General features: G+C 39.0%; 3 protein-coding genes across 3 annotated transcripts in view; 1 reads left to right on the top strand and 2 right to left on the bottom strand.

Moving 5' to 3' along the window:
• The window catches only part of krt1-c5 (keratin, type 1, gene c5), a 10,570-nt gene extending 4,039 nt beyond the window's left edge, over positions 1–6,531 (bottom strand). Inside the window, exons 1-5 of the mRNA XM_014024206.1 lie at positions 6,356–6,531; positions 5,952–6,095; positions 5,229–5,626; positions 3,656–3,738; positions 575–731 (exon numbers count right to left, since the gene is read on the bottom strand). Of these exons, the coding sequence (XP_013879660.1) occupies positions 575–731; positions 3,656–3,738; positions 5,229–5,618 (630 nt within the window). The 5' untranslated portion in view covers positions 5,619–5,626; positions 5,952–6,095; positions 6,356–6,531. The remainder of the gene's footprint in view (positions 1–574; positions 732–3,655; positions 3,739–5,228; positions 5,627–5,951; positions 6,096–6,355) is intronic.
• A 1,445-nt stretch (positions 6,532–7,976) lies between these two features.
• On the bottom strand, positions 7,977–9,576 carry LOC106528921 (E3 ubiquitin/ISG15 ligase TRIM25). The gene has a single exon (XM_014024205.1). It carries the CDS (start codon positions 9,422–9,424, stop codon positions 8,045–8,047), a length of 1,380 nt encoding a protein of 459 aa, XP_013879659.1. The 5' UTR covers positions 9,425–9,576; the 3' UTR covers positions 7,977–8,044.
• A 708-nt stretch (positions 9,577–10,284) lies between these two features.
• shoc1 (shortage in chiasmata 1) overlaps positions 10,285–12,695 on the top strand; it is a gene marked incomplete in the record, with an annotated part of 13,548 nt that continues 11,137 nt past the window's right edge. The window contains 11 exon segments of the mRNA XM_014024195.1: positions 10,285–10,318; positions 10,599–10,674; positions 10,747–10,876; positions 10,954–11,044; positions 11,118–11,281; positions 11,366–11,528; positions 11,642–11,753; positions 11,813–11,942; positions 12,012–12,113; positions 12,226–12,355; positions 12,439–12,533. Of these exon segments, the coding sequence (XP_013879649.1) occupies positions 10,314–10,318; positions 10,599–10,674; positions 10,747–10,876; positions 10,954–11,044; positions 11,118–11,281; positions 11,366–11,528; positions 11,642–11,753; positions 11,813–11,942; positions 12,012–12,113; positions 12,226–12,355; positions 12,439–12,533 (1,198 nt within the window).

Genomic DNA, 12,695 nt, shown 5'->3' with positions numbered 1-12,695 from the left:
GAGTATAACATTATAACATGATATAAAACTCAAAAAAGTTGATTTTACATGATATTGCCCCTTTAAAAGAAGGTTCATTTTAAAACTAAAACTCTTTGGAACCCTGTAATTTTTGARTAAAYGAGATCTGTTTTCATAAAAAGGACAAAAACGGCTGTTTTCTATTKGTTTTTCTAGATATCTACACTGGATGCCATTATATAAATGGTCGCTGCTGTGTGTGTGAGTAGTGTGTAAACTCTAAATAAAAATCTGAAGTCTGAGGTCACATCCTGGACACCACACCTGACTGTCCAAACAGAGCTCTGCAGCTGATCTGACTCCATCTTGAAGCACTAAAGACAGAGGGTGTGTCTGTACACGTACTGTTATCYTGTGTCAGGTTCTGGTAAACCTGGGAGAGAGTAAACACTGCAAGTTTTAGATCAGCTGGTCCAGACTTATTTAGTTAAAGCCTCACTAACACKTCATATTTACAGAAACTAATCCTGTTTTTTAATGCGTTCTGATTATTCTGAGGCAGAGAGGCCAGGTTCTGTCCTGCTGAGTCCTCTGCTTGGACGTGGACTCTCACCTCATCGTGGTTCTTCTTGAGGTAGTACAGCTCCTCCTTCAGGCTGTCCAGGTCTCCTCGCAGGGTGGCGATGATCTGATCGTGGTCCGACTTTGCTCTCTTCAGAGCCTGACAGTCCCTCTCCACCGACTGGCACAGAGAGGCCTCRGCTTCCCATCTGCAGAGAACACCACGTGGAGAAGGAGAAACTATTACTCAAAAATAAAATTAGTTAAAATGTTAAGGAGTAGGAAACTTTATTAGTCACTTTAACGATTTAGCTTTGGGAAAAAAATGTTTTTCATCCATAAATTCAATTTTTTACTTATCTCCTGTGGTCAATGTGCAAATGATTTGTACACGCACAGGTTACAAGTAAATCCTTGTACTTTTGAGTAAAACAGAGACAAATGCCTTGATTTGGGGATTTTTAAATAAAACTCCACACTGAAAAAAAGTATAGATGCTGTAAAAAAAACATTAAAATATTTTTTTATGTTGTACTCAATGTTTTCTTGAATAAAACATATTGTAGCAATACACAATACAGCTCAGTACAAATACCATATATGTACCAATTATGTACTTGGCAAGTACTATATACACACTAGATAAGTACCACATGTATTGCCTGCTGAATACCAGGTATGTACCAAAAAAGTACAAAGTACAGCGGGTAAATTAAGTATTGAACACGTCACCATTTTTCTCAGTAAATATATTACTAGAGGTGCTAATGACATGAAATTTTCACCAGATGTCAGTAACAACCCAAGTGATCCATACATACAAAGAAATCAAACCATAAATGTCCAGAAATGAAGTTATTTGTAATAATGTGGAATGGCACAGGGAAAAAGTATTGAACACATGAAGAAAGGGAGGTGTAAAAAGGCATGGAAAGCCAAGACACCAGCTGAACTCTCTCAGTAATTAGAAAGCAAGCCTGCCCCTTGTCAGTGCAAGTTAATATCAGCTGGTTCAGTCCCAAATGATGGCCAGGTATCACACAAGAACCATCTGATGATGGGTAAAAGTAAAGAGCTCTCTCAAGTCCTTCACAACCTTATTGTTGCAAAGCATAATGATGGCATCGGTTACAGAAGAATGTCTAAACTTCTGAAGGTTCCAGTGAGCACTGTTGGGGCCATAATTCAGAAGTGGAAAGAACATTATTTCACCATAAACCGACCACGACCAGGTGCTCCTCACAAGATTTCTGACAGAGGAGTGAAAAGAATTATCAGAAGAGTTGTCCAAGAGCCAAGGACCACTTGTGGAGAGCTTCAGAAAGACCTGGAATTAGCAGGTACGATTGTTTCAAAGAAAACAATAAGTAATGCACTGAACCACCATGGCCTGTATGCACGCTCACCACGCAAGACTCCACTGCTGAAGAAACAGCATGTTGAAGCTCCTTTAAAGTTTGCTGCACAACATTTAAACAAGCCTGTGTAATACTGGGAGAATATAGTCTGGTCAGATGAGACCAACATTGAACTGTTTGGATGCCAGAATACACATCATGTTTGGAGGTCAAATGGCACTGCACATCAGCCCAAAAACACCATACCAACAGTGAAGTTTGGAGGTGGGAACATCATGGTGTGGGGCTGTTTTTCAGCATATGGTACTGGCAAACTTCAAATAATTGAAGGAAGGATGAGTGGAAAAATGTACAGAGACATTCTTGATGAAAATCTGCTTCCATCTACCAGGATGATGAAGATGAAACATGGCTGGACATTTCAGCAAGACAATGAGCCCAAACACAAAGCCAAGGAAACTCTCAGTTGGTTTCAGAGAAAGAAACTAAAGCTGCTGGAATGGCCCAGCCAATCACCTGACCTGAATCCAACAGAAAATCTATGGAAAGAACTAAAGATCAGAGTTCATAGAAGAGGTCCACGAAACCTTCAAGATTTGAAGACTGTTTGTGTGGAAGAATGGGCCAAAATCACACCTGAGCAATGCATGCCACTAGTTTCTCCATACAGGAGGCGTCTTGAAGCTGTCATTGACAACAAAGGCTTTTGTACAAAGTATTAGATAAATTTCAGTAAGTGTGTTCAATACTTTTTCCCTGTGCCATTCCACATTATTACAAATAACTTCATTTCTGGACATTTATGGTTTGATTTCTTTGTATGTATGGATCACTTGGGTTGTTACCGACATCTGGTGAAAATTTCATGTCATTAGCACCTCTAGTAATATATTTACTGAGAAAAATTTTGACGTGTTCAATACTTATTTTACCTGCAGTATCCTAATAAAACAGAGACAAAGACATCCCAGTTCTTTTAAAACACCACTTCTATAAGGCCAATGTTAATCTAATAAATTATTATAGAGGGTGCCTTTTAAATAAAAACATTCACATATATAACATAAAAAATGTTTTATGTTTACTGACATCTGGTGAAAATTTCATGTCATTAGCACCTCTAGTAATATATTTACTGAGAAAAATGTTGACGTGTTTATTACTTATTTTACCCGCTGTATGTGCTAGGAAAATACCAGGTACAGTATGTTCCAGATAAGTATCAGGTATGTACCAGATAAGTACAAACTATGTGCTAGGTAAATATCAGGTACAGTATGTACCAGATAAGTACAAAGTATGTACTAGGTAAATATCAGGTATGTACCTGATAATTACGCATGATATTGTGTATCTCTACCTTACATATTTATACATTTTAAATCTTAAAACCTCATCAGAAAGTTAAGTTGATTGAACAATGTCCTCCACCTGAACTGTACAGCAGAACCAGTTCATCAGTGTCAGTTTGTGTACTATCAACTGATTGTGAGAAACCTCCAGCAGTGGGTGTTCTGTGACTCTAACGTCTCAGCCTGGTTTTTAACCACACAACTCTTCAGAGACTAACACAACATCCCCCTGACCTGAACAATCCATCACATCCAGCCCTGAACCGGTGACCCGGTTGTTGGAGGCCTGAGCACCGTGAGAATCTCAGCTCTTATTTCACAGCCTGACAGAAAGGTCATTTATTCACATTTCTCTGTGGTCTGGCGCTCCCATGCGAACCCTCGCWGGCAGGTAAAAGAAAAGACCCTCTGTGCGACACTCACTTCACCCGAAAATCATCGGCTGCCAGCTTGGCGTTATCGATCTCCAGCATGATGCGGGCGTTCTCCAGCGTTCTCTTTCGCACCTGTACAAGGATAGAATATTTACATTAAACTCTGTTTTTATAAAATGTTAATTTTTCTTGTGTTGAATCTTCTTGTGTTGGCCGAGGATATTAAGTGATTTGATACATATTTTATATATTAAAAAATATTTAGGCCTATTTCTTCTTTTTTTTTTTCAGTAGAAAACACTGAGATCACTTCAACTCACTTGAAATTATTGTTTATTTTGTGAACTTGCTGTATTTTGGTAATCTTTTTTAGCTAGCCTTTTGCTATCTTAGCCTTTAGCTTGCATTTTGCTTATTGACTTTAAATTAGAATTTTGCCTATCTTGGCTGATAGCAAGTTTTCTATTACTTTTAGCTTTTATTGTTATTATTTTGCTACATTATATAGATGTTTTTTTTTAGCTTTTAGATTGAATTTTGCTATTTTGGCAATTTTCAAATGTTTTGCTTTTTTCAATAGGGTATTGGCTCTTTTAGCATTTAGCTAGTGTTTTGTTTCTTTAAGCCAGTGTTCTGCATCTACAAGCTTCTAGGTAGTGGTTTGCGCTTTTTAGCTATTGTTTGCTTGTTTTACCTTTAAAATCTTGGGGTTTTTTGTATGTGTGTTTTGCCAGTTTTAGCTAATGTTTTGAATCTTTTAGATTTTGACTGTTTTAACTAGTGCTTTGAATCTTTTATTCGTGTTTTGCCTTTTTCAGCTGGTGCTCTGCCACTTTTAGCTGGTGTTTTGCCTCTTTTAGCTACTGTTTTGCTTGTTTTAACTAGTGTTTTGAATCTTTTAGCTAGTGCCTGTTTTAGTGTTTTGAATCTTTTAGCTAGTGTTTTGCCTGTTTTAATTAGTGTTTTGCATATTTTAGCTAGTGTGTTGCTTCTTTTAGTGTTTTGAATATTGTAGCGTTTGCCTGTTTTAAATAGTGTTTTGCAAGTTTTAGCTAGTGTGTTGCTTCTTTTAGTGTTTTGAATATTTTAGTTACTGTTTTGCCTGTTTTAATTAGCGTTTTGCATGTTTTAGCTAGTGTGTTGCTTGTTTTAATGTTTTGAATATTTTAACTAGTGTTTTGCCTGTTTTAATTAGCTTTTTGCATGTTTTAGCTAGTGTTTCGCTTGTTTAGTATTTTGAATATTGTAGCTAGGTTTTGCCTGTTTTAATTAGTATTTTGCATGTTTTAATTAGTGTTTTGCATGTTTTAGCTAGTGTGTTGCTTGTTTTAGTATTTTGAATATTGTAGCTAGGTTTTGCCTGTTTTCATTAGTATTTTGCATGTTTTAATTAGTGTTTTGAATATTTTAACTAGTGTTTTGCATGTTTAGCTAGTGTGTTGTTTGTTTTAGTGTTTTGAATATTTTATTGGCTCTTTTAGCATTTAGCTATTGTTTATATTTTAGTTACTGTCTTGCCTTAACAACTCTGTATCAGTTTCTCAGTAAATCTCAGCAGTCTTTCGGCATCAGTCTCCTGTGATAAATCACAGTTTTATCACTGAATCTTCTGAATCACTAACCTCCTGCCCGATGGCATGAGCCTGAGCCATCATCCCGTCGATGTCGTGACACTTTGGGTTTTTCTCCAGCATGAGCTGCTTGATCTTGGCCTCCAGCTCAGCGTTGGACCTCTCCAGGGACCTGACCTTGTCCAGGTAGTTGGCCAGCCTGTCGTTCAGGCCCTGCATGGTCTCCTTGTCGCTGGCGCCGAGGCCGTTGAGGGAGAGGCTGGAGCCCAGCATGTTGAGGCCGTTTCCCATGGACACGGAGCGGGACAGGGACAGAGTGTTGATGGTGGACAGGGGAGAGACGATGGGCTTGGAGCGAAGGCTGCGTCCGCTGTCCCTCACAGAAACACTGGAGAAGGACGGCTGCCGCACCGAGAAGCTGCGCGTGGAGGTGGAGGCCATGATGCTCACTGCAGAAGAATCAGAACAGGTTGACTGGTTTTTAAAGACTAGAACAAGAAGAAATTCAACTTTGATTATTTTTTTATAAAGTTTTTCCTGTTTTTCATTTTCTTTACTTTGCAGTTTTTAGATTTCAAGTGATTTTTTTTGTTATAAAATCCTTTAAATAAACGTTAATGCAATGCAAATCTGTCAATAATTCAAAAAATAAGAATCTAATATTACTTCATTAAAAACTTTTCCTGTGTAAAAGTTAAATCTGCAGTTTAAAGTACAACATTTCTCTCATTCAGCAACAATAAARGCCTGATTGATTAAATAATCAGAACTCACATGTGGCTCAGATCTTCAGGTCTTTCCTGGCTCAGGCTTCGCTCCTGATGGTGAGCGGGACTGTTGCTGCAGCAGCTTTCACAGGTGAGTCCTGCAGAGGTGGGACGGTCTCGGCTGGGGGAGGAGCCCCTGAGGTGTCCAATCCTTCAGCAACAGAGAGGAGGAAGCAACACGACACCACTCAGAAATAACTCAGGCACACATGAGTAGCAGCACAGCTAAACAAACACTTCCTCTTGTTCAAATTTGAATCCAAAACATGAAGTTTGTTGGTTTAAAGGCTACAAAAACTCTAACTGTTGACTCATTGTTGATAGAGTTTATTTTTGATAAATGAGTTTTGAAACAATGCAAAAATGAGAATGAAATGAATACAATGTGTTCAGAAAGTCAATTATTATTACAGTTTGTGGCACAGAATCCAGGTTCCATGTCCCTGAGGTCTGTGGAYCCGGTGTGGGTTTTAGCCTGCAGACCTGGTTCTCTCTCAGCTGCACGGAGGAACAAAGCCTTCAGAGTGATGTGAGAAGCAGGAACAATGAAGGGACAGAGTGAAAGGAAAGCAAAGACCCCTGAGAAATGTAGAGAGAAATGCAGGGCGTAGGCGGGCCGAACTGAAAACCTTCACACCCAACATATAATAAGGGTCACTTATCTCCCAGCGTGTAAATCCCTCTCTGTATTATCTGTGACTCTTCACTCCTCTGAGCGTTCTGTTTCAAGAAAGGTCAAATCACTCAATGACTTTGACTTGGTTCACTGTTTTCTGTTCTCCACCCAGAACAGCCTGTMGTGGTTGAATTCTTACTTTAGTTCTGGTCGTGATGGAAAGATAAAGAAGATGTGGCTCTGCAGAGACYGGGTCAAACACAAAAGCCTTAACATCATATGTCAGTGAGATCAAACGATAAACAGATGACTCAGCTGTATTTTTTATTAACACAYTGTTTGTGCTTCAGGGGTTAATTTCAAGCTCGCAGTGAAGCTCAGCTCCACAAACACTAAAAACTCTAATTTCCCACTGTCCCTAAACGCTCCAGCYAAGGTTCAGATTTAATATGAACAAAATTAATACTAAAAGCTCACAGATAATAGGCAAAGCTGGCAATAAATAAATAAATAAATGAAAAAAGAAAAGAAAAGAAGAAAGATGTACAGTATATAACATAATATATTTTGTGCACAGGTGCTGTCAATCATGCGGGAGTGTATTTTTATAGCTAAACTACGCCCTCTTGTGGTAAAAAAATATTTTAGTTTCAGCAGGAAACGCTGAGAAAACACGATTTATTTTTTCCTTTTTAAAATTATTAGTTTATTTTAGAACAAATAGGAACCGTTTTTTTTTTCTTGGGTTGAGGCCATGTTAAACACCTTGTTGCTTTTTAAAAAAAATTGCAGTGATGTTGTTATATTTCATGCTGTTATATTCTGTAAATCATCTGAAAGATGAACAAAACAGAGAAGTCTAGCATTTCACTTCAGTGTGACTTTTCTGTAGATCGTCACTCCTGTGGGAAAAAATAGTTAGATATCCAGAGCCTTTAAAATAAAATCTCAATTTGATGAGAAGCGTAGAAACTTTAAATATGTATCATTAGGACCTCAGGAGACACAAAACATATTAACATTTTTAGGAGACAGCAAAGGTTTTATGAAAATTAAAACAAACGGTCCACACCTTGATTACTGATCTGCAATCCTGCAAAATTTGGTATAAATCAGACACCAAGTAAAGATTTATTGTGACTTAAAACTGTTTTCCAGATGTGATGCAGTGACTTTATTTCATATCAAGACAAGATAAAAACCCAAATGATGTGACTGAACTGAGATGTTTTAACCTCCTCTTCATCTGTTAGGAGGACGAAGGCTCCCTCTTGTGATCAGCAGTTTTCAGGTTTTGATTTTCAGCTGCAGGAGAAAAACTGCTGAGACTGAAAGCTTTAAAAGACAAAAACCCAAAGAGGAAACCAGTCGTCAGACTGAAGTCATGTACAAAAATAAAGACAGGAGTAAAATTTATTGATTCTTGATGAAAAAAGATTTATTGATTTTACACATTAAAATGGTATTTTGTTTTGTATTAATCTCTAAGAAAAAAAATCATCATCATCATCTAAAAGGGAAGACAAATATCTWTGCAGTTCGTGAGGTTGGATGACGTGACCTTGGGGAGTATTTCTTGTTCTGGTGATTCCGTGAGAAGACATCGCAGCAGCTGAAGCTGGACGCAAGAGTGAACGTAAAGGTCTGCTCCTTGGGTCTACTTGTGGTTCTTGTTCTGCCAGATTGCTGACTCTGTGAGAGGGCAACGATGTAACTGCAGGTGGAGGAATGTGTAATGCAACTCTGCTCCTTAGTTCTGGTTCTAGCAGTAACCCTTCAGCCCCTCTCAGTGAGACGATTGTCCACATGTCTCTCAGAAWGTCCTGTAGTTTGTCTCTGAGCTCCTCCACAGCTGCTGRCACATCTTCAAAGTATCTGAGAGGAGCAACATTGATGCTGGATGAGTGTGGAGACTCACTGAGTTCTGACACTGAGGGGTAGTTGTGGAGAAACTGGTTGTGATCCTCTGTGTCTGAGAGCTGCTTCAGCTCAGCATCTTTCCTCTTCAGCTCAGTCAGCTCCTGCTCCAGCTTCTCCTGAAGCTCTCTGACTCCACGGGCCTCAGTTTCCTGCTGGGATCTGATCTGCTGCTTGACTTCAGAGCTTCTCTCCTGGAGCAGCCGGATCAGCTGAGTGAAGATCTCCTCACTGTCCTCCACTGTTTTATCAGCAGATGTGTTGATGTCCTCCAGCTGCTGTTGAAGCAGCTTCACYTCTGTCTCTCTGCCCTGGATTCTCTGCTGGATGTTTGCTCTCCTCACCTGGAGCTGCTCCWGCTTCTGGCTCCTTTCTGCTGCAGCTGAGACGATGTGGTGGTCTTTATGTCCYTCCACCGTGCAGACATAACAGATGCTCTGCTGATCGGTGCGACAGAACATCTTCATCACCTCGTCGTGACGAGAGCAGATGTTGTCGTGGAGCTTGTTGGAGGGCTCCAGCAGCTGATGTTTCTTCAATTGAGCTACATCATAATGAGGCTGGAGGTGTTTCGCACAGTAAGACACCAAACACGTCAAACAGGACTTTATGGCTTTGAGTTTTCTTCCAGTGCAGACATCACAGGCCACATCTTCAGCTCCAGCATAGCTGTGATCAGCAGGAGCAGCTTGGAGTCCACTCGTCTTCAACTGATCAACTAAAGCTGCAAACATGAGGTTTTTTACCAGAACAGGCCTCGGTGTGAAGGTTTTCCTGCACTGAGGGCAGCTGTGGATCTTCTTCTGATCCTCTTCATCCCAGAAATCTTCAATACACTTCATGCAGTAGCTGTGTCCACAGGGAATAGTCACCGGATCCTTCAGTAGATCCAGACAGATGGAACAAGAGAAATTTTCTCTATCCAGTTGAATTCCTTCCTGCGACATTTTACCACTGAGCGTCTGTGAAAGTTTCACTTCCTGATAAATGAAACCAGTCTGAAGTCCATGGTCAGAAAACGAGGAGTGTCCGAATCTCTGCTGATAATAAATTTGATGKGGAGGCAAGAAGAAAATGCTGAAGTTTCACTTCCTCATTAAAGAAACTAGTCTGAAGGTCAGGCGTGTTTATATAGAGAATAAGGTGTGTCAGTATGGAGCTAAATTGAGGCCATAAGTTTGTTCAAAACAGTTTTGAAACTGAAAAAATAATTTTCAAACTGGCACAAAAAAAGTATATATACATTTGCAACTGAAAAAAAAACCCCATCAAACTCTAGGGGTTTTTTAGTTTTATATTTTTTGCTTATTTCTTTATTTAATATTCATTCATTCAAACTTTATGGCGCCAATTTCATGGCAAGGAGTGAATTTTCGTGGGTGAACAGCGCCCTCATGTGGCCAGAAAAATATGCTTCTGTTGGAAACGTGCTTAGTGCTTATTGATGTCCCAATCCCTTTACTAAAACTATTTTGCTATAAAGTTGAGACACTTATAGTAAATAATAATTATAAGAGCAGCCGAAATTTACTTACTACATCATTCCTAGACCCTGTTCTTTTTATTAATGATTCTTTATGTTCAGGTTTTACTTTTACATTGGCTTTTCAGTCCCGTGAGAACCCCCGAAAACATAATTTAGATATTTCTTTATATGGGAACACCAGCACTACAACTACGCTCTATTAATACGTATAAAAATAGATTGTTGTTCAAAGATCGTATGTGCTGTCGTTTTAATACCACAACAGATTCTTTCATCAATAGACGATCTTTGTCAGTAAACTGTTACATCTGCTCCGAAAAACTAAACAACACAGGGAAAAACATTATTTGATGATGTGAGTTTATAATTATTTTACTCAATGCAATAAATGAAGTTTAGGTAGACATTTTTATMCTGTATATATAATTAAAATTTGTAAGAAGTTGAGTTATTTAGGCTTTAATGCTAGCTTACTAGCTAAGAAGCTAAAAAGTGCTATGTTTACTAAAGGCTAATTTTTATGGACTGAGGTGACAGCACAAAGTAAAATGTTCTGGTTTGAGCAATAATAAAAACGTTAATAATTGTTTACCTTTAAAATTAGCCTTTTAATAGCTGTTGTTGTTTTTTTACAGGGATGAAAAAAATAGCTTTGGCCCGAATGAACCCTTCTGTGCTATCAGATTTAAAGCTCTGGATTATGTCTTTGAGGTGAGTTTGTCTTTACCTGACAATACCTTGTTAATCTCAGTTACTATGTTTTCCCTCTTGTGTTTCCTTCAGACTAGCACCACCCTGAAAGTAACCATGAACCTACTGACCCTGCCAGCACCTTACCTGACAAGTACCAGTGACCTTTACCCCCACAGAGGGAAGCTGGTTGATGGGACCTACAGGACCCCCTGGATCAGAGGTACTCCTGGGAAAGAAAGATATTTTAAACAGTTGTTATGTGGTTTAATAATAAAATATTTTTTATGTTGTGTAAAGGAAAGGTGATCTCCTCCTGCAAGCTCTTTGTGGGAGGTTCAGTGCTGGACGAACTGGAAGGAAAAAATCAACCAATGAATTCTCTAGAAAGGTTATATTACATTGAGATTCAATAGAGTCAGCATGTTAATATTTCTGGATTGAACAATTTTGTTACTTTTTAGATTTTTTGTGGAAAACYACGAGGAGGTGATACCCAGCTCTAATCCTGACTCCCTGGAGGATTTTGACCAGGATCAGTTAAAACAATCACAGATTAATGATCCATTCCAGGAGTCCTTCTTCAAGTGTACACCTGACCAGAGGACGTCAGAAAACCAGATCAAAGGTAGGTTAATTTTGTACTTTCTTTCCCCACAGTACATAAATAAATATTTCTGATCAGCTTGAGGAAACTGTTTTTTGTCTGTAGCTCTTTTCATTAATGAGGAGCTCATACCTGTGGATTACCTGCCACACTTAAGGAGACATTTACCCTCGCTGAGCGCCAAACTGTCCAGACTGAAGACGCTTCCTGTGGCCGACCCTCTGCTGAGCCCGGCAGGACTCGCCATCTCTGAGGACGCCATGTTCAGGTGGTTTTTTCTGATTCTTTTTGTGACCAGAGTGCTCTGTATTGTCAAAAACAATGTTTTAAGTATGTTACTCTGTGAAATCAAATTTTCTTTGAAATCACGTCGCGTTACAGCTGTTTTAGGGGATGTGCTTCGTATGAAAAACCTCCAGATGTGGACTCTGTAAACCGTCAGACATGTGCAGATGTTCAGGAGTTTCTTAAAGAACCACTCTTGGAGGGAGAGGTAATAAACTTTATGAATGTCAGATTATTATTATTGTTTTGCTGATTATGTCTCTTCTGCAGCTGCTGCTGCCTGATGTAGTCGACACTCTTCAGCTGGACCCACCAAACTGCGACGTCTCTAGTTGGATGAATGTTTCTCCTGAACCCCTGGACGAGCCGAGTTCTGTCCTGGAGCTGCTTCAGAATGGTAAGAAAAGTAAAAAATGTTTTAGGTCAAATGAAAATACAAATTAAAGCACAAGTTTTTTTTTTTAAGCTTCTTTTCCCAAAACATCAGTGGACATTTCCCAGTACGATGAACCACGGGAGCTAAAAGAAAACAAATTGAATCAAAGCCTGATTGAGTCAGAGTTTTCAGGTAAAGCTCTCAGAAAATATCCACAAACCTGACTTCTGGTAACAAAAAATAAAATAAAATAAATACTTGACTTAAACAGGCACAAAAGTTTTAACMGTAATGTTTTCCTCAGGTCGTGTTTTGCCACCAGCTGAACTAGAGTTGGACGTAATTCTGAGCCCGATWTCTAAAAAGAGTCCAAACATCTTCTGTCTGTCCGCCGCTCGTCTCCAGGAAGAAGAGTTGTCTCCTTTAAGTATAACGTGAGTGATGACTTCAGTTTTTTTTTATTCGAAATCACCTCATTATGAATGAGAATCTTGTAACGTTAATATTTGTCCTGCAGATCTCTGGTTTCAGCGAAGACTCAGAAAATCATGGAGGCAGCAGTTTGGAAGGCAGAGAAGCATCCGACCTATGTGGCTGGGTTTCTTCTGTCAGGTAGCTTCACGTTCATTTTATTTAGTTTTTGTAGCTGAAATTCCACCAGTTTTAGTTTGGAAAACACACAGAACGTCAAAACGTTTTTAGACCACTAGATGTCGCCGTGCTTCCAGTTCTGAAAACAGTTTCCAGTTTCAATTCTTTATTCATTTCATTAAT

Source organism: Austrofundulus limnaeus, unplaced genomic scaffold (assembly GCF_001266775.1).
Source record: "Austrofundulus limnaeus strain Quisiro unplaced genomic scaffold, Austrofundulus_limnaeus-1.0 Scaffold413, whole genome shotgun sequence".
Taxonomy (NCBI): Eukaryota; Metazoa; Chordata; class Actinopteri; order Cyprinodontiformes; family Rivulidae; genus Austrofundulus; species Austrofundulus limnaeus.
Note: the sequence above shows the minus strand (reverse complement) of the source record. Positions and strands in the feature narration are given on the sequence as shown.